At 42.5% G+C, this 20,133-nt stretch overlaps 2 protein-coding genes across 6 annotated transcripts in view; both read left to right on the top strand.

Moving 5' to 3' along the window:
• The first annotated feature begins 947 nt into the window (after window positions 1-947).
• On the top strand, window positions 948-3,257 carry LOC133509940 (calcium homeostasis modulator protein 2-like). Of its 3 annotated transcripts, none has more exons than XM_061837483.1 (3): window positions 948-1,108; window positions 1,255-1,857; window positions 2,067-3,257. In XM_061837483.1, exons 2-3 carry the CDS (start codon window positions 1,306-1,308, stop codon window positions 2,493-2,495), a joined length of 981 nt encoding a protein of 326 aa, XP_061693467.1. In that variant the 5' UTR covers window positions 948-1,108; window positions 1,255-1,305; the 3' UTR covers window positions 2,496-3,257. The 3 variants fall into 3 exon arrangements, with proteins under 3 accessions (XP_061693467.1, XP_061693468.1, XP_061693469.1); XM_061837485.1 differs by having other exon boundaries at window positions 950-1,101; XM_061837484.1 differs by having other exon boundaries at window positions 948-1,857.
• A 7,137-nt stretch (window positions 3,258-10,394) lies between these two features.
• Window positions 10,395-20,133, top strand: part of LOC133509942 (ras-related protein ORAB-1-like) — a 41,728-nt gene continuing 31,989 nt past the window's right edge. The window contains exons 1-3 of one of the 3 annotated variants that reach the window (XM_061837488.1): window positions 10,395-10,927; window positions 12,072-12,144; window positions 15,572-15,667. In XM_061837488.1, coding sequence (XP_061693472.1) covers window positions 10,914-10,927; window positions 12,072-12,144; window positions 15,572-15,667 — 183 coding nt within the window. In that variant the 5' untranslated portion in view covers window positions 10,395-10,913. The remainder of the gene's footprint in view (window positions 10,928-12,071; window positions 12,145-15,571; window positions 15,668-20,133) is intronic. The other 2 variants (XM_061837489.1, XM_061837487.1) reach the window with 2 other exon arrangements.

Below are 20,133 nucleotides of genomic sequence, written 5' to 3' on the forward strand. Positions count from 1 at the left end.
TAGATTCTGTTTGAGTATATGAGATATCTGTGTTGAAGTACTAGTTTCTAGAACACTGTTCAAACAAGAATTCTTGTGGGTGTGGGTCAGAGTACACTACACACAATGTAACCCAAACTGATTTTTTTGTTGGAATTTTCATGTTTGAGCTCTATCATAGATAAGCAACTGTTGAAAATTTGAAAAATCCTTGTGTGTGTACCATGCCACATTTTCTTCTGTGCACTTGTGTATACTAACACCCCCTCGGTCCACAAAGACAAAGTGACTGGATGAATGAGTCGAGGATTCGCTCTATTCATAATTCCAGCGTAAACCCTCTTGTCATCCAATACATTTAGAGGCAGTGGGAGAAGAGGAAAACAAGCACATATGCTGCACATGATGGTTCATCAAATCTGGGAAAATTAGAGCCGTGGACTGTGTTTATGTTATTTTGAGTACATGGCACGTACCGGGAAAAAAATGGCCGGCAAGTTGCAAATTGCCTGCTGGCCATACTTTGGACACCCCTGTTATAATCGCTTTACTGGAAATTCAACTGATACTCTGTTGTACAACTTTTGTGTTGCACACTGTACAGAGAAGCAGAACAGACACATGTAGGCATGTAAGTTGAGATGTTAGAGTGAAAGAGCCTCTATACCTCTTCTGCTGTGAGGGTGGGGACAGAGTCTTGACTGTTATGAAACGCCACCTAGACAGTAGAATAAAATAAACCGGGGACTCCTCCAACAACTAGTTGTTTTTGGTTCATTAGTCTCTGGCTACAACGTGAAATATTTTTTTATACAAAATAGTATTATGAGCATATTTTTTTCAGTTCTTAACTTGGGTGTGTTTGCACGTTTTCACTTGTAGACCTAGTTTTTTTTTTCTGTTTTTCCACTAGGGAGGATACCAGAGGGCGGGTCCTTGCTGTGAGTCATCACTGCTGCCCACAAAGCTGACACAAACTCATATGTTGAGCTTAGCACGAGAAGGAAGACTTGTCTTTTCAGTTGTCAAAGTTAGCTACATGTTGCGTGTTTTTTTTCTCAAGACATCATTTTCACAGAAGGCATATCTAAATGGAGTCACATGTTTTGGCTGAGAACACTGGTAAACTGTAAGTTAGTTTGACCGACTTTGAATGTTGACTTTTCTTAAAGAGAATTTACATGTGTGCATGTTATGTACCATAACTGTTTTCACACATCAAAATGCTGGATTAGATACTCTTTTAACGTTTCATCTTTCTTTTTCTCTTTTTAGCTTGACATGACTTCAATTCAGCTTCTGTGATTTTACTCCAACATTCCAAACATGGCAGCTTATGCCCTTGTCAGGGAGAACTTTAAGTTTGGCTCCCTCTTCTTCAAAAGTAAAGATGTAATGATCTTTAATGGTATGATTGCTCTAGGCACTGTGGCGAGCCAGACCGCATACAATGTTTTCGCCTTTGATTGCCCATGTTCACCTGGAAGAAATTACTACTATGGCATTGCTGCCATTGGTGCTCCGGCTTTGGCGTTGTTCATTGTTGGAGTAATGTTGAACAAGAGAACATGGGACCTAGTCTCAGAGTGTCGACTGAGGAGGTTCCGGAAACTGTCAGCAGCTGCAGCATTTACAGTACTGGGAAGTATTGTTGGTAGAGCCTTGGTGGCACCTCTGACATGGACCGTTCTATCCTTGCTGCAGGGTTTGGCATACACATGTGCCTTCAGTGAGTTTACTGATCCCAGCACTATGAAGGACTTCCCCCCTGGTTATAATACAGAGGACATGGCAAAGTTCCCTTGCAAGGAAAGTGTTCCAACAGAGCTGCAAAACTTTTGGCCAGAAATTGACCGGCGTCTGAAATATGAGTCACAGGTATAGGGGAAAAAATGTTTTACCAGTAATTTGAGAAGGACTTTGAGAAACATTTGGTTGGTAAAAAATATATTATTTTAATAATGAACCAAATTTACCACCCCCTGTCTACAAGACAGGAGAATGTAGATTGAAATACCATACTCAGTCTTAAAATCCCAAAATATCATGACAAACACCTTTTTGATTTAATGTTTTGCTGTTTTCAGTTGATAGGCTGGCTAGTGGTTGCTGGGACGTCTGTGATGGTGTTTATGGTCATGTGCACGAAACATTGCTCCTCGCCCCTTGGATATCAGCAGGAAGAATACTGGTCCAAGTATCGCGCCAATGAAAAGAACCTCTTTCATCGTACAGCCGCTGTCCATGCCCAACTTATGGCTGCAAAGTATGTTAAGAGCTTCTTCGGTTTTGTGGCTTTGGATCAGGAGGAAAAGGAACATGTAGCCGAACACCAAGCTGCAGCCAGTCCCATCTGCAGCACAGAGTGGAACAGAGTGTCTGGTGTCTACCTTTACAGAGAGAAGAATGGACTACCTCTATACAGCAGACTCAATAAATGGGCCACATACAGCGAGGAGAACAATGTTGAGGCTTTTGATAAAGAAATGGATGAAATAACCAGTTTTATTACTTAGCACAGTCCAGTTACTGATGTTCCATTGCACAACATTGGTACCCTTACTAACTTGTCAGATTTCGTTAAAACATTTAGTCATCCATTATATATTTATACCCATTTACTTTTGAGTAGTACGAGGAGCACTGGAGCCTATCCCAGCTGTCAACGGGCAGGAGGCAGGGTACACCCTGAACTGGTCGCCAGCCAATCGCAGGACACATAGAGACAAACAGCCGCGCACCTAGGGGCAGTTTAGAGTGTCCAATTAATATTGCATGTTTTGGGATGTGGGAGGAAACCGGCATGCCCGGAGAAAACCCACACAAGCACAGGGAGAACACGCAAATTCCACACAGGCAGGGGCGGGATTGAACCGGGGACCTCAGAACTGTGAGCCCAACGCTTTACCAGCTGATCCCCCGTGCCAAGCACAGCTGTAGAGCATTGGCCTCACAGTTCTAAGGACGGTGGTTCAAATCCCAGCCCCACCTGTGTGGCTTTTCTCTGGGCACTCCGGTTTCCTCCCATATCCCAAAAACATACATTAAATGGAGACTCTGGATTGCCCATAGGTGTGATTGTGAGTACGACTGTTGTCTGTCTCCTTGTGCCCTGCGATTGACTGGCAACCTGTTCGTGGTGTACCCTGCCTCCTGCCCGATGACAGCTGGGATAGGCTCCAACACTCCCGCGACCCTTGTGGGGATAAGCAGCTCAGAAGATGAATGGAGGTATATATATATATATATATATATATATATATATATATATATAATATATATATATATATAATAGCAATGACAATACGGTACTCCGCTCGCATGGATTGCTACGATTATATTATTAATCTTTTTCCACACAGAGACTTCTCCATTGTGCCATGCTCAAATGAGTGGAGCCACTCTTATTGGCAGTAAATCAAGTTGGCTAACCCCTCCCACAGTGAAGCAGCCCATGTAGCCGTTGATCTTCCAGGTTGTGCTATGAAATTAACAATGCCCGTCTAACCTGCTCCTGGAGGACAGTTGTGCTACCTGCCACACTAGATTTACACTGTTCATGAAAATAGGGGCCTGTAAGTTTTAGCAGTTACAACATATATTTACACTCTGGTCAGCCATTCATCAATTTATCCATTCATCCTTGCTGTATAGCCTAACAGTTGTTCTTATTAGGTCCATGTGTAAGCTGGAACCGATCCTAGATGACATGGCAAGAGGCAAGGTACGCCCTGGACATGTCTCCTGTCTTTAGCACATATAAGCAAACAACTATTCACAGTCAGATTCCCTTCAAATAGGTCTTTAAGTGAGTGACCTGGTATCATGTTTCTGGAATCTGGTCGGAAGCCAGATACCCTACAGCCAACTCATTATGAAAATATCAATAATGAAACCAATATTGAAAAACATCAAGATGCATAGTGAAAAAAAAACATACAAAAATCTGTACTTGTAAATTTTATTCCTTGTAACATGTTTTATTTATTGATTGTATTTCATTATATTTTTCGTACAGTTTTGATGTTTTAGGCTTGGAAGTGTTTAATTTACCACAAAAAAAATAAAAAAAGATAATACTGCACACACTCAAAATCTCAAGATATGGTGAAAATACAAGGGGCCATTTATAAATTGGGGAGGATCAATGACTACCTGGTCCTGGTGGTGGCAGGCCGTGAGGGTTGTGGGGGGTTGGCGGGAAAAGAGGGGTGGCGTTTGGCCCCTACAACCTCCTCTGGGTCCCTGATGCGATGCAGGCACAGCACCTTGAATGAATTGTAAATAATCATTTTGGATAGAGATAAACAGTCTGAATGAGGCAGTGCAGGATCCTTAAAACTGGAACTGAGTGACATAGCCCCTATTAGACTTCTCAATTTTATATAAATCCAGACAAAATTAATAACTGTTTAAAGCGCTACTGACACCAAAATATACATTTTAAAACAGGTGTTATTATGAAAGTTACATATACAGTTGCAAAAGTATGACTTGACATCCCAGTGGTGGCCATACTGTATGTGATGTCATGTCCAGACATCACACTGGATCCCTCACATTGAAAACACGCCGTGCTGAATGCAAACGGTAGATGAACGAGAGCGATTTTTTTTATTTTTCTGACGCCCGACCCACCCACCTCCGGGTCGGGGGGAACGGCACACTGCGCCACCGCTAACGATTCCTCAGGCCACCGCTAAGGGGGCCCTGCGCCATCGCTAATGGCAGCCCATGCGCATCGACACATTGACACATTCTGAGAGAAGGACTCCATTATGTCGTCGGGCGTGGATTTCTAGAATGTTCTAGAAGGACAAGGGTGGCTGTCGACAGTGCTTTTTATTAATACTGCTGCTTTGGACAAGTGCACAGACACCACAGTGACTTCCCGGAACATTCGCTGGAAATAACATTTGCCTATTTCAGAACGTGTAATTAACCACATTATAACGTGAAACATATCATGTTATGACATGAAACATCCACATTATAACGTGAAACATACCACGTTATAACATGATAGCAACCTTTTTTTTGTGACTGTGGCAGCAATATACTTCCTTTTGTGTTGCTGTTTTTCTTTATTGGGTTAGGTGTAGCCAAAAATTTCATTATGTCCTACTCTTCATTGAAATATGTTTTGTCTCTTGTCTAAACTAATTTTTGGCTCGGGGGCCACATTGACTTAAAATTTGACAGACAGGCCAGGTCAGCACAAGATACGACGCATACACAAAAAATGCATTTGTTAACAGTACGTATCAAACATAAACAGAAAAAGGATTAAAGTATTAACATACTTTTTAATGAGAACAATGTTGTTGATCACCCATTTTAGCCAATGCATTAAAGTCTGGTTGTAATTTTGTCTCAATTTTCAGAACAGATCTGAGGTGTTCATAACTCATCTGGGATCTGTAGGGTGCTTTATTAGTGTTCATCACACTAAAAGTCTATTCACACACATATGTAGACCCAAACAACACCAGCATCTTCTGTGCCATCTTCTAGATGTTTGGAAATTTGGCTGCACTTATAGAGGCATAAAACTCATACAATTTCAGGGAGTTGAATTTGCCCTTTAACACCATGCCACACTGGAGATCAATCAGTTCCAGTTGCAACTCCTTTGGCATAATTTCTGGGTCTTGTGAGAAGGAATATGACACCAGCTGAAGTGCCTTGTCAATTATTCCAAAATCACAAAACCAACAGCAGAATTCCTCATTCAGGTCATCCAGTGATTTCCTATATTTTTTCACATGTTGTGGGACCTCTTTTAACAAAGCCAGTGTGGGGAAATGAGCAAAATGACTTGTCTGACATCCGCCCACCTATCCATCCATTTTCTTAGGCGCTTATCCTCACGAGGGTCGCAGAAGTGCTCGAGCCTATCCCAGCTGTCAATGGACAGGAGGCAGGGTACACCCTGAACTGGTTGCCAGCCAACGCAGGGCACAATGGAGACTAACAGCTGCACTCACAATCACACCTAGGGGCAATTTAGAGTGTCCAAATAATGTTGCATGTGTTTGGGATGTGGGAGGAAACCATAGTGCCCGGAGGAAACCCATTCAGGCACGGGGAGAACATGCAAACTCCACACAGGCGGGGCCAGGATCGAACCGTGGACCTCAGACACTTTCCAGCTGAGCTACTGTGCCGCCCCTTGTCTGACATTTGCATTGAAAATGAATCCAGCATAGTTTTTGAATGTTCTTAAGTTTGCTTCCATTTAATGCACAATTAGTTTTTTCCTTGTAGCTTCACATCCAGCTCGTTCATGTATGTATGTCCACAATAAACGCTAAATCACCAAGCCAATCTGTGTCATTGAGCTCACGGAAATTGTCAATATTCTCAGGTTGCTCCAAAAATGAAATAATCTGGTTGAACTCCCTCACATGTTGATATATATTTCCCAAACCTTAACCAGCGGAGATAAGAGATGTAATGTAAGTCAATGTGATCAGCATCAATTTCTTCAAGAAAATGAATAAACTGACCATGGTGAAGTCCCCTCGCTCAAATAAATTTAACTAGTTTCACAACTGGCTTCACTATGTGGACACAGATTTACATAGTGCTTTCTAGTAAATTACCAAATAAAAATGGGAAAATTACCTCCTGCTCAGGATTGTCTTTCACCATGTCCTGAATTCTCTTGAGCATCCTGTTTTTTCCTGTCAGATTTGGTGACCCATCTGTGGTTACGTTGGCGAGTGTACTCCAAGATAACTTGGTTTTGTATGACTGCTGATTTGCTGTTAAATAAGTCCTCTCCTTGTGTTTTTACTTTCAGGGATTCCATATCCAAAAACTCCGTTATCTCAAAATTCTCATTAGTGGTGCTTGACCAGCAGCCGCTTCTTTCCCCTTGCTCCAGCGGTGGTGCTTCCCCCGCAGACACCATGTGTTCTTGTTGCTTGCTTACTTTGTCATTGGGACTATCCTAATGGATGTCCACCTGAGTGGCCGCGTAACAACCCTTGTGCTTTCCGTCCTAACTGACCTGAACTGCTCAGCCAAGCACCTCGCTTTGGTTGACATGGATGGCCACCGGACTGACTGGGGACAGTGACAGGAGAGAAAATGAACGAGCTGTCACTGGTAAACAAATCAAACCCAGAGCAATTTCAAATTCTCATCAGCAATATTCTCCTAGCTATTACCAGAATGCAGCTCTGCTGTCAGTTCAATAAATTCACAATCACATGGCAAAGTTCCTGAGTATACAGGAAAGCTGACGTAGCAAAAGTTATGCCTATGAATTTTTTAATTCAATCAAATAGTGGAGGGTGAGACGGTGTGTAATGTTAAAAGTCCCCATTGGCACATCCTCATCAAGGATGAAAGCACAGAAAATACAAAACGTTAGCTCTGTATTTTAAATACAGTGAGCAAAAATAACGGTCACCATAAAACTGTTTGGGAGCATCATTCAGCTGTCACCAGGTGAGCCGTAGGTGTGACAGAAGAATTTAAGGTGGAGGTGGGACTGCACCAGGGATCAGTTTTGAGCCTTTTCCTTTGTTGTGGTAATGGATAGGCTGACAGATGAGGTTAGACTGGAATCCCCTTGGACCATGATGTTCGCAAATGATATTGTGATTTGCAGTGAAAGCAGGGAACAGGTGGAGGAACAATTAGAAAAATGGAGGCATCCACTGGAAAGGAGATGAATGAAGATAAGTCCAAGTAAAGCATAATATACAGTACGTGCATGGATGAGAGGGGGCAAGGGGAAGAGTGAGGCTCCAGGGAGAAGAGCTAGCGAGGGTGGATGACTTAAAATACTTGGGGTCAACAATCCAGAAGAATGGTGAGTTTGGTAAGGAAGTGAAGAAATGTGTCCAAGCAGGTTGGAACAGCTGGCGGAAGGTGTCTGGTGTGGTATGTGACAGAAGAGCCTCTGCTAGGATGAAGGGCAAAGTTTATAAAACAGTGGTGAGGCCGGCCGTGATGTACAGATAAGAGACGGCGGCGCTGAAGCGAAAACAGGAAGCAGAACTGGAGGTGGCAGAAATGAAGATGTTGAGGTTCTCGCTAAGCAGGTTGGATACGATTACAAATTAGCTCATTAGAGGGAAAGCCAATGTTGGATGTTTTGGAGACAATGTTTGAGAGAGCAGACGGTGGTTTGGACATGTCCAGAGGTGAGAGAGTGAGTTTATTGGTAGAACGGTGCTGAGGATGGAGCTGCCAGGCAAAAGAGTGAGAGGAAGACTAAAGAGAAGGTTGATAGATGTTGTGAGGTAAGACATGAGGGCAGTTGGTGTTAGTGAGGAGAATGCAGGAGATAGGTTTAGATGAAAAAAAGATGACACGCTGTGGCAACCCCTAACAGGACAAGCCGAAAGGAAAAGAAGAAGATTCAGCTGTCACCATGTCACTACAAAAGGCCTCCACAGTGTCCCTCCTCAGGTTTACCGTTCTGGGCAGGATGTGTGACTCTCTACATTGGACATGCGGTTGACAGGGGTGTCCAGGAAGTTGGTGCTCAAATTCATTGGACCTTTTGAGAGCATCTCCATCATTAACCCTGCAGCCGTGAAGGTCAAGCTCCACTCTTCCGGTCTTCCACGTCCCCTTGCTCAAGCCTGTTCTCTGATATTGCTTTTTTGGTTTCTCTACTTGGTGGACTGCTGGTAGGTGGGGGCCCCAGTTCCACACCTGACAGCAATGATGATCTGCTGGCCACTTAAGGGGAACAGAAACAGAAGAAAGACGTCAGATTATTTCATTGCCTCACCTTGCCCCCGCTCATGGTCTTCGTGTCAGAATCTTGTGTATGTCCAACTGTTGGTTCAAGTACGGTATATTGCGAGTTTCATTTCCCAAGCCTAGTTCTTACTCCCAGCCGTTCTTCTACTGGTGTGACTCCGTCCTCCGGTTCTACCAGCGATATATTAGGTACTGCTTATTGTGACGCGCACTGGTTTGTCTATTTTTCATTTGTTACTATGATGGCTGCCGCTTGCGAGTTATGCACTTTTTTCCCTTTGTGCTTGTTTCTACGTAAATTCTTTTATCTGCGTCTATTTTGGTTTGTCCTGCCATAGCTGCTGCTTGCGAGTTACATGCTCCTTTAGTTCCCTTTTGCCATTGTATGCTACGCCCAGCCTCTTATGAATAAATTCATTGTATGCAACACTACCTTGTGTCTGCCTTTTTGGGTCCTCAATTCCTTTTGTGTCGTAAAAGCACTGGGTGCAATTCACACATTCTGCCTCATATTTAATGGATATTAAAACTCTACAGTGGAACCTCCAGAGATTGAATATAATTTGTTCTTGCGAAGTGTTCAAAGTCTGAGTTGTTCACCATCAAATTTTTCCCATAGGAAATGCAGACAGACAACAATTGCACTCACAAGCACACCTCGGGGCAATTTAGACTCTCCAATTAATGCATGGTTTCGGGATGTGGGAGGAAACCGGAGGGCCGGAAGCCCACGCAAGCACAGGGAGAACATGCAAACTCCACAGAAGTGGGGCCGGATTTGAACCCTAGTCCTCAGAACTGTGAGGCCAACGTTCTCCAGCTGCTGCACTGTGCCACCCAATGGCATTTAATATTTATTGAATTGCTTTTTTTTTTTAAAATGTTCTAATTCTATCTATTTTTTTTTATGACCAATCCCTTTCAGATTCAATCATTTTAGATTTTTTTGCCTCCCTTTAGTCAAGCTAGTGTTCAAACTATGCATAACCTTGCAGTGGGTTACAGTAATATTAAATGTACTTTTTGAAGAATTAATATTAACTTTTAATGAAGACTAGGGCAACAGCTGTTGTATATTTTATAACTATATGTTCTTCCGATTATACTGCACTATAACCAAGTAATCGGATAGAAATGTCAAACTTATTTCTGTCTGAAGCGGTGGGTACATCCATGGTTACATATTAGCCTGTATGGAAAAATTATCCCCCTAAAACCTTGAGGTGGACACCTACCCTTTTTTAAATTTTTAATTAAATCGGTTGTTAAACTGCTAAATTAAACACTTAAAACATGAATTCATTTCATAATTGTCTTATTTTGAGATTTAAGAGTGTTACTTTTTGTCGAGCTTGTGAACCACTGCATAAAGAATTAAGCCACTTCCTAAATATTTCCAATTCCCATGATAAGCGGGAACCAAGCATGACTCATGAGATTTTGGTTAGCCTTTTCGGCATACTGCAAGGACTTGACTACTTGTATGTCTGATAAAATAGTTTTATTACACCTCTGCTTGAATTTATGATGAGCCGTATAAGTTGTTCAGGCAGTCTCTCTCTCTCTCTCTCTCTCTCTCTCTCTCTCTCTCTCTCTCCTCTCTCTCTCTCTCTCCTCTCTCTCTCTCTCTCTCTCTCTCTTTCTCTCTCTCTCACACACACACACACCACACACACACACACCACACACACACACACAAACAATCGACAATGACGCTACGTTTGTCAAGATGCGAGTCAAATAATGAACCTAGAACTTCTTGGGTGTGCAAGTTACGGTGTTCTAATGTATGGTGACGTTCTGTCTCCGAGTGGGAACTGGACTGCATGTTGCTTTGCCACGTTTCACTAAATGACGTAATGAGGTGCAGGCTGAGGTTTCTGATGCAGTCGCAACTTCCCGGCTAATCGATTGACACAACGGACGCTTCGTTTTCAACGTCTTGGTTTCGGTTCGCGCATAACGCTTCCATTATAATTATTTCAGGAACAAAAGTTTATGCAGCGTTCGTTAGTCTATACTGTATAGCTTGGTTGACGACTCTGAAGTGCTTCCTGGTTGGATTTGCAGCCATTTTGAATTTTGCGCTAAGAATCAACTAGCCGGCAGTGCTTCTGGTAGCTGTCTCAGCCACCCACCGCTCCCCTTTTCACACATCCTATTAAACCTTCCCACGAGACGGCAACACACTTTTCAACAAGTCCACAATGAATCCCGAATAGTAAGTACGACTATTACTAATGGGGTATTACGTTCGTTACTGTTGTCGGGCAAGTGGCGCTAGATGACCTGCTAACATCAGCTGACAGCGTCTGCAAACCGGAACACCAAATCGAACGCGCTTAATAAACATACTGGTTATTGTTTTTTAACGTTACAAGGTTGTCGGTCAACGGTGATATACTTGAATGCCTTTCCTCGAAAATGTTTGGTGTGAAGCTTGGAGACGAGTCTAAAGTTGCACTGGGCAACATCCTGAGTGACAGCTTTGATAGTACTGCACAAGCATCATATCGTGTACATATTCACGTATTAACTTTAGTCTTTGGCTCTTGGGTGAAAGACATAACACGTGAAGGCTGTTTGTGTTAATACGAGCCCGGTTACACTCAAACTGAGACTCGTTTGTGTCAGGCGGCAGAGAACGAAAAACCCCAATGTTTATGATCCGTGTAAGTCATCTGCTCAGCTCAGAGAACCGGTGGCACTGGTTCGTTCAAATTTACGATAATCTGAAAATTTCGCTACTAGCCCGAACTCTTTACCATAGAGTATAGCGTCACAATTGAGTGTGGACTGAGCAAAACATGACTTTAATTTAGTTGTTGATATATTTCAATAGTAAATTCTGAGGTGTTTCGAAACCGCCCCTCCAAAAGTGTCAAGTTAGACATGAGAAAATCACGTGCCAAGGACATGCCTACATTCTACCACAGTACCTCTAAGCAATTAGTCATACTGTTGCTTCTGCTTTTCTTTACTGAGGCTAGTTTATTCATTGAATTTTATATAGGAGTTGGTGTTTCGTTAATAAATTCCAATGGCTCAAACTTGAAAAAGTGTTTTACTGTTAGGAATGGACTGTTGTCTTTTTAAGATGGTTTGAAAATATTTAATTCACACATCTCAAATGCTGACTTGAATATTCAATATGGTGTCACTTTCTGTGTCAATATTGTCCTTGAAGAAATAAGGTGTGTGAATGATTTCTGTCTGCCGTTATGAAGTGTAATTTTCAGCCAAAATTTACAGTGCTTCCTCCGGTATTTTTTTACAACCAAGGAAGAAAATTATTCATATAGAAAAAAATAGACCTGCTTAAAATGTTGGTCATCATTCAACAGTGTATATTCTATCTTTTACAGTGACTATTTATTCAAACTGCTCCTGATTGGTGATTCTGGTGTTGGAAAATCTTGTCTCCTGCTCCGATTTGCAGTAAGTTTTTCCAGAAAAATAGGGACAGCCTTTTTGTATTATTTTATGTATTCATCTTAAGATCTTAGTCCAAGCATTAATGTATCATCTGTTTGATTGAATGACAATGCACTGAGGCCTCTTAAATTATGATTCTCTTATTGGGGAAACTTGCTACAGCGTGTCTGCAACTACTTCTGTTAGTGACTACATGAGGATAGACAAATGAATTGTATTGCTGATGTAGTTCTCTCCACACTTATCGGTGAAATGTAAAACAAAATCTGGTTGCTTACCACAGGTGCTCTGACTTTGGTTATTTTTCCATGCTCAATAATGGTAACAATGAAAACCAGTGATGCTCGAATTAATTTGATTTGTTATACTTCTTGTACTGTTCTAAAATTATAGTCCAAGAAAGGAAAAGTCCAATTTGATTATTTGAAAACTACCTATTGCACCGGTAAGAAAGGGCATGGTCATGTTTTGACTGGCATTCTTTAGCTACCACATCTCTGTACAGAAAAGCTTTCTTTTTATTTTAAAATAACTTACTTCATGAAGCTCAGTCACCGTAGCTTAGCCATGGGTAGAATCTCGGCTTTGCACTTGTTGCTGGTACCATAAATCATTGCGGACCGAGCTGCTGCCTTTTCAGCTCAGCCGCTGGCTGCCTTACCAATGTAGCATTGGTGCACATTGTATTGGATCAACATTATCACATCAAACAGGGCTCGTCACTAACTTTTCCAAGTTTGTTACACAAGCGCACAATTTGGTCGGATCCTTTTTTTTGAGGGGATACAGTATGACCATGCCATATCATAGCTTTCCATGAAGTAAAAATTGACGGTGACTCAAGATGTAATATATGCAAAATAATTTACTGTGAACAAGAGGTTTTTCTGCAACAGCAGTTGTTGACAAAATAGGTCAAGTATCCATACATTTTCTCTGCAACTTATTTTGACTAGGGTTGCCGGCGTGCTAGAACCTATCCCAGCTATCTTTTGGGAAAGAGGTGGCATACAAATAAAAAAAGCATGCATACTCACATTCAAACCTATGGGCAATTTAGAGTCTTCAATTAACCTTCATAGGTGGGGGCAATTATTTAAAAATAAAAATAAAATTAAAAGCAACTTGCTACTAGCTGTTATAGTCAGGGCTGCTAACCCTCTTCCCCTGGGAAAACCACTTAATTTTTAGCATCGCCTCAACCATATGTTAAGATACATTTATTAATAAGTGCAAAAGTGTGCTATCACCATATAAAAATATCTTTTATAAATATTCAAACTATTTTGCATTATATTTACTATCTTTGGAGTTAGCTCCTCAGTGGTAAGACCCCAGGAGTGGATGAGATTCCAAAAAGCTCTTGATGTTGTGGTGATGTTTGTCCTAGTTGACATGCTTCTGCAACATCGCCTGGACAACGGGGATGGTGCCACTGGATTGGCAGACTCGGGTGATGGTCCCCCCTCTTAAGAAGGGTGACCGGAGGGTGTGTTTTAACTACAGGGCCATCACTCTCCTCAGCCTCCCTGGTAAGCTTTATTCAGGGGTGCTGGAGAGGAGGGTCCCCCAGGAAGTCGAATCTCAGAGTGAGGAGGAGCAATGTGGTTTTTGTCCTAGCCATGGAACAGTGGACCAGTTGGACACCCTTGGTAGGATCCTCGAGGGTTAGGCCAACCTTTCTAGTGTTTTGTAGACTTGGAGAAGTCGTTTGACCGTGTCCCTCTGGGAATCCTTTGGGAGTACGAGATACCAAACACCCTGAGACAGGCTATCTAGTCCCTGTACGACCGGTGTCAAGAGTTGGGTCCGCATTGCTAGCAATAAGTCGGACTCGTCTCCGGTGAAAGTTGGACTCCGCCAAGGCTCCCTTTTGTATGTTCATAACGTTTATACACAGAATTTCTACGCGCAGCCCAGAACTAGAGGGTGTCTGGTTTGGTGGCCTCAGCATTGCATCCCTGCTCTTTTCAGGTGTTGTGGTTCTGTTCGCTTCATCAAACCGTGATCTCCAATGCTCACTGGAGTGGTTCGCAGCCGAATGTGAAGCGGCTGGGATGAGAATCAGCACCTCCAAATCTGCGACCATGGTCGTTAGTCTGAAAATGGTGGCTTGCCTTCTCCGGGTCGGGGATGAGTTCCTGCCCCAAGTGGAGGAGTTCAATTATTTTGGTGTCTTGTTCACAAGTGAGGGAAGAATGGAGTGGGAGATCGACGGGCGGATCAGTGCAGCGTCTGCAGTGATGCGGACTTTGTATCGGTCTGTTGTGTTGAAGAGGGAGCTCAGTTGAAAGGCAAAACTCTCAGTTTACCAGTCGATATACGTTCCCAACCCTCACCTATTGTCAAGAGCTGTGGGTCGTGATCGAAAGAACAAGATCGCAGATCCAAGCGATTAAAATAAGTTTCCTTTACAGGGTTTCCGGGCTTTCCCTTCAAGATACAGTGAGAAGCTCGGTCATCTGAGAGGGGCTCATTGTTGAGCCGCTGCTCCTCCACATTAAGAGGAGCTAGATGTGGTAGCTAGGCCATCTGATCTGTATGTCTCCCGTACCCCTCCCTAGTGAGATGTTCCGGATGAATCCCAGTGGAAGGAGACCCTTGGGATGACCCAGAACACGCTGGAGCTGGTCTGGGAACGTCTCTGGATCCATCCGGAAGAGCTGGATGAAGTCGTTGGGGAAAGGGAAGTCTGGGTATCCCTGCCAAAGCTACTACGCCCGTGACCCGATCTGTAAATGTTGGAGAAGTGGGATGAAATGAACTGATAAAATGGTTGAAAGTATGACCACTTTGGTCGCAATCTCGAACCCTGTTAAATCTGCCGCTGTGGTTGCCTTCTCCAACGAATACCGATGGCCCCGTTTCCAGCCTTCAGCCATGACCCCTTTTTTTCTTTGATTAACTTAATGGGGCCCTCTGTGAATCCACAACGCATACATGCGCATAAGCAATGCACAGTAAGTCAAAACTGGCGTCAGAAGTAAAAGGTGCTTGACACAATTAAAAAAAAAAAAAAAAGTACATTAACTTGTTTCATTTGAGTGGTAAAATTATTACTCGTTTTTTTAACTTGGAAGTTGACTCGATTTGCGATCGACTTGTTCGTATTTCTACTTTGCAGTTTAATTAAAAACCCCCGCTCGTGTTCATGACATGTAATTGTATATCCACATACTTCATATTTTAACTAAACTGATACGCTGTTGTATTCCTTGTGAGACACACTTTTAAGATATTTTAATGTCATATTCTAACCAAATGTAAACTATTTGATTTTTTTAATAACAGCAGTTTTAATGATAAAAATATAATTTTGATTTGGTGATAATGCATATTTGCTGGGTAAAAATGTCAAGGTTTCAAACGGATGTTCTCTGTGTGTGTGTGTGAATATGTAGTGAAACAAAGTGACCTTTTTTCTTTGCAGGACGATACGTACACAGAAAGCTACATCAGCACAATTGGTGTGGACTTCAAAATACGGACCATAGAACTCGATGGAAAGACCATTAAACTTCAGATTGTACGTAACACAATTTGTCGAATGCTCAGTTTTCTCTTTAAAAATTTGTCAGTTGTTTGGTTACAGCACTGTTTCCCAACCTTTTACATTAGAAACATCTCACAGCACACCACCAAATAAAAATGTCACAAAAAGTATGAATGGTCGTAGACAATCTGGTCTCAAGTTAATCACAATTTCACTTAATCGATTTGTAATCTGGGCCCATTTAGTTTAACACAATGCTCAATGTGTTAAAGCACAATGTCCTCCCATGAAGCAATGACCAAATCTCTTGTATGACTGGGAACGTGTATTGTATATTATGGCATCCAATAAAAGAGTTTTTAATTTTCGTACCCGTTACTAGACGTCACTGATATGGATATGTAGATGAGCAAAAATATATGTTTGTAATGAAATAATATTTATTCAGACAAATTGATGGTCAGGCAGTCAGGGTGCAAGGGTTTTAGCTTTTATTGAGCACTCTTGAATGTTCCAGATTTGGCTTCATCTTGGATGTATTTTCTCTATTCATGGCAAGGGCTACCAGAAGGAATGTAATTTCTGTCAATCATTTGTGACCTCCATTTACATTGAATAGGGAGCTACATTTTGGAATACGAGCAGAGTGAGGATTTATTTTCACCAGGGCAAACTGAAAGTAGACTTATGTTCAGACCCAATGTTTGAGCTGATCACAAGGCTGGAGCATGTCTTTGATGGCTGCTAGTGTGTACTGTTAACACATTTGAAATTAATAAAAATGAATTCCGGCCCCAAATTAAATTATTTTACTTTTTTGATTAATATGATTAAAAATATAAATTAGTCTATAAACTAGTGAAAAAACACTTTTATGACGAAATAAAACAATTAATTGATAAGGTGACATGGTGGGCGACTGATTAGAGCATCTGCCTCACAGTTCTGAGGACTGTGGATTAAATCCTGGCCCTGCCTGTGTGGACTTTCCATGGTCTACCCGCGCCTGCATGTTTTTTTTTTTTTTCGGGCACTCCAGTTTCCTCCCACATCCCCAAAAAAAATTAATTAGTTGGAGAGTCAGAATTGTCCTGAGGTGTGATTTTAAGTGCGAATGGTTATTTGTTTAGATGTGCCCTGCGATTGGCGGGTAACCAATTCAGGGTGTCCCCTGCCTCCTGCAACTAAAACAGCTGGGATGGGCTCCAGCACTCCTGTGACCCTTGTGTGAAAAAGTGGCTTCGGTCAGTGTTTTTCAACCTTTTTTGAGCCACGGCACATTTTTTACATTGGAAAAATTTTGTGGCACACCACTAACCAAAAATGTTACAAAATGACACTCTGTATAGTATATTTAATTACAATATAATTTCTCTATTTATACTCAGTGTGAAACCTGTGCCTGTTTAGATGAACACAAAGCCGATATCCTGGCAGGAATAGAAGAAAGACACACACGAAGCTCTTCTTCAACAGCTCTTAGTCTCTCTCTGTTTTTAGTTTTTATAGCAGTTGGGCTTGAAAAGCTCAGCTCACACAGATATGTTGTGGAAAATGGGAGCAATGTCAGAACAGCTTTGTTGGCCAGAATGGGGAACTCCTTGGCAGCAGTCAACCAAAAACTGTCCAAAGGAAGATCAGCAAATCTTAGTTTTAAACCACGATCCTGTTTCAGTTCAGTTAGTTCCTCCTGCTCTTGTAAAGTCATGTCCTTTCCAACAACTGATGCTGAGCTGTATGGGTCCCGAACCCAGTCAAAGCATTCAGTGGAGGCTGAAGAGAAATAAAATAACTTCTCCTCAAGACTTTTCAAATGTTTACCTATTACCTCAGACAGTGCAGCAGTGTTCCTTTGCCGTTTGTCTGTGAGTGGGAACATCTCCATGTTGGCATGTTGCACATTTTGTTGCCAGAGGTGCACCTTTAAACGGAATCCATTTATTTTATCTGTGCTTGTATGCAAGTTTTCATTTCGGCCCTGCATCCTTGTGTTCAGTTCATTAAGATGATGAAATATATCAGCCAGGTATGCCAGCTTTGCGCACCACTCATCACTTGCAAACAGATTTGAGTAATCAGAGCTCTCATTTGTCAGAAACATTTTAAGTTCCTCTCGCAGCTCATATACACGGGTCAGCACCTTGCCGCGCGACAACCATCGGACCTCCGTATGGAGCAATAAGGCTTTATGCTCCGCTCCCATTTCCTCACACAGAGATGCAAATATACTGCTTTTCAGAGGTCGTGTCTTTACAAAGTTCACTATGCGCACCACATCGTCCAACACAGGAACCAGTTCTGCTGGTAAAGTCTTAGCAACGAGGGCCTCACGGTGCAAAAAACAGTGCGTAACAATCAGATCTGGGTTTCTTTCCTTCACTCTACTCACGAAGCCTTTGGTGCGCCCGACCATGGCTGCAGCTCCATCAGTGCACACACTTGTGCAGTTTTCCCACGTAAGTCCTCCCTGGTCAAGATATTCCGATGTTACCCGAAAAATTTCCTCTCCAGTTGTTTTTTCTGGCAATGCCTTGCAAAATAGGAAGTTTTCTCTAATGGTATCCCCATCCACAAAACGCACATTGGCCAAGAGCTGAGAATGTCCACTAATATCCGTAGACTCGTCAACTTGCAACCCAAATTTCCGACTGATGCGTATCTTTTCCAAAACATGGCTTTCGATGTCTGTAGACATATCATCAATACGCCTGGCAATTGTGTTATCAGAGAGCGGTTTTGTGGTTTTTCTCATAAACGTTGCCTGTTTCTCTGTGTTTACACGCAGGCGAACAAAATAGTCTATCGGCTTGTTTTGAAGCGACGGGTGTGTCGTTTGGAGATGGCGTTTAAGCTTGCTTGGCACCATGGTGCTGTTGGATAGCTTCTCGCCACACACCAGGCATAACGGAATAGGTGTCGTCTCATCCCCGGTGAAAGTAAATCCAAACGAAAGATAGCTTTCACTATATTGCCTTGAGATCACTGTCTTTGCTTTCTTTTTCCCACCACTCATACTAGGGCCTTCATCCGGGTCAGAATCTTGTCCAGGGCCCAGTTCGGAGTTTGCACTTGTCCTTTTTAAAAACTTCTCCATGACTGTCACCACGGCCTCTTAGGTGCAATCAGCTACGTGTTGCCACACAGACAAACATTACATTACTCTGCCAGCCTTTACAGCACGGACACTGGACAATGACATAATATTTGCAGAAAATTATTAATAAATGTTAATTAAAAAAAAGTGATATTGGATAATTTCTAACGGCACACCTGACGATCTAGTCTTCTCATCAAGCTCATATTTGCAAGAGCCTGGCACCTTTCAGTAAACACAATCTCCACTAACCTTCATCATGCACATTTTTACACATTCAGCCTCATTAAATTGTTTTGAATCCACTGCGATTTCATTAGCAATGAGGTAGCTAGCCTTCCTAGCAGAGTCACAGATGTCTCTGCTATGAGTAAACAGACTGCTGTTCCTTCAAACGCACCAACAGTTCATTCACCTTCTTCTCCGCTGTCCTTGTTGTTGTCACATTTGTCGGCATGAAGGCTCAAATAGTGGCGATGAAGGTGATATTCTTTCAGCAGTGCAACATGCTGTGAACACACCAACCATACGCATACAGCTTTCCCATTCACGTCAATGAAGAAACCAATCATTTTGGAATATGCTGCACTCTGCGTCCCCTTTTCTCTCTTTTGATAGACATATTAGGGCAATGAGGGTGCCAAAGCACACATTAAAGTACCATACATCGCGTAATAAATAATCCGGCAGGATACAAAACATCTTGTCCGGACTGTGCACTTGACTTATTCTGTCCAGGTATTAATGGTTTGCTTACTGAACACAATGGTTATTGTGCCATCCACTGCACGCAGTCAAATCATCATCTGCTTTTATTGAAAAATTGCACCTCATTCTTATGTCCATGTGATCATTTTATACTTTACACCATCATCTCATGGGCTCGTATAAACCGGTCTGCGGGCCAGATCTGGCCCACGGGCTGTACGTTTGACACCCTTGCCTTAGCGAGAGTGCTGGAGAGTCCTACCGTTGGGGACGTCAATGCTCACTTGGGCAATGACAGTGCGACCTGGAAGGGCATGATTGGAAAGAATGGCCCCCTCAATCAGAACCCGAGCGGTGTTCTGTTATTGGACTTCTGTGGCCACCAAGATTTGTCCATAACAAACACCATGTTCAAGCATAAGAGTGTCCACATGGTCACTTGGCTCCAGGACACCCGAGGTTGCAGTTCGATGATTAACTTTGTGGTTGTGTCATCGTATTTCCAACTGCATGTCTTGGACACTTGGGTGAAGAGAGGCGTGGAGCTGTCAAATGATCACCACCTGTTGGTGAGTTGCCTCTGATGGTGGGGGCAGAGCGGTCCAAAGTGGAAGCCCCAAATGTATTGTGAGGGTCTGCTGTGAACTTCTGGCAGAATTCACTGCCAAAGGAGTTTCAACTGTCACCTCCGACAGGT

The sequence above is a fragment of the Syngnathoides biaculeatus genome, chromosome 12 (genome assembly GCF_019802595.1).
Source record: "Syngnathoides biaculeatus isolate LvHL_M chromosome 12, ASM1980259v1, whole genome shotgun sequence".
Taxonomy (NCBI): Eukaryota; Metazoa; Chordata; class Actinopteri; order Syngnathiformes; family Syngnathidae; genus Syngnathoides; species Syngnathoides biaculeatus.

What these genes read in the sequence shown, in the direction of transcription:
- LOC133509940 (XM_061837484.1), top strand. Translation starts at nt 1,306, where the DNA reads ATGGCAGCTTATGCCCTTGTCAGGGAGAACTTTAAGTTTGGCTCCCTC. An exon ending in GTCTGAAATATGAGTCACAG is followed by an intron (nt 1,858 to 2,066) that starts GTATAGGGGAAA and finishes TGCTGTTTTCAG; the next exon opens with TTGATAGGCTGGCTAGTGGT.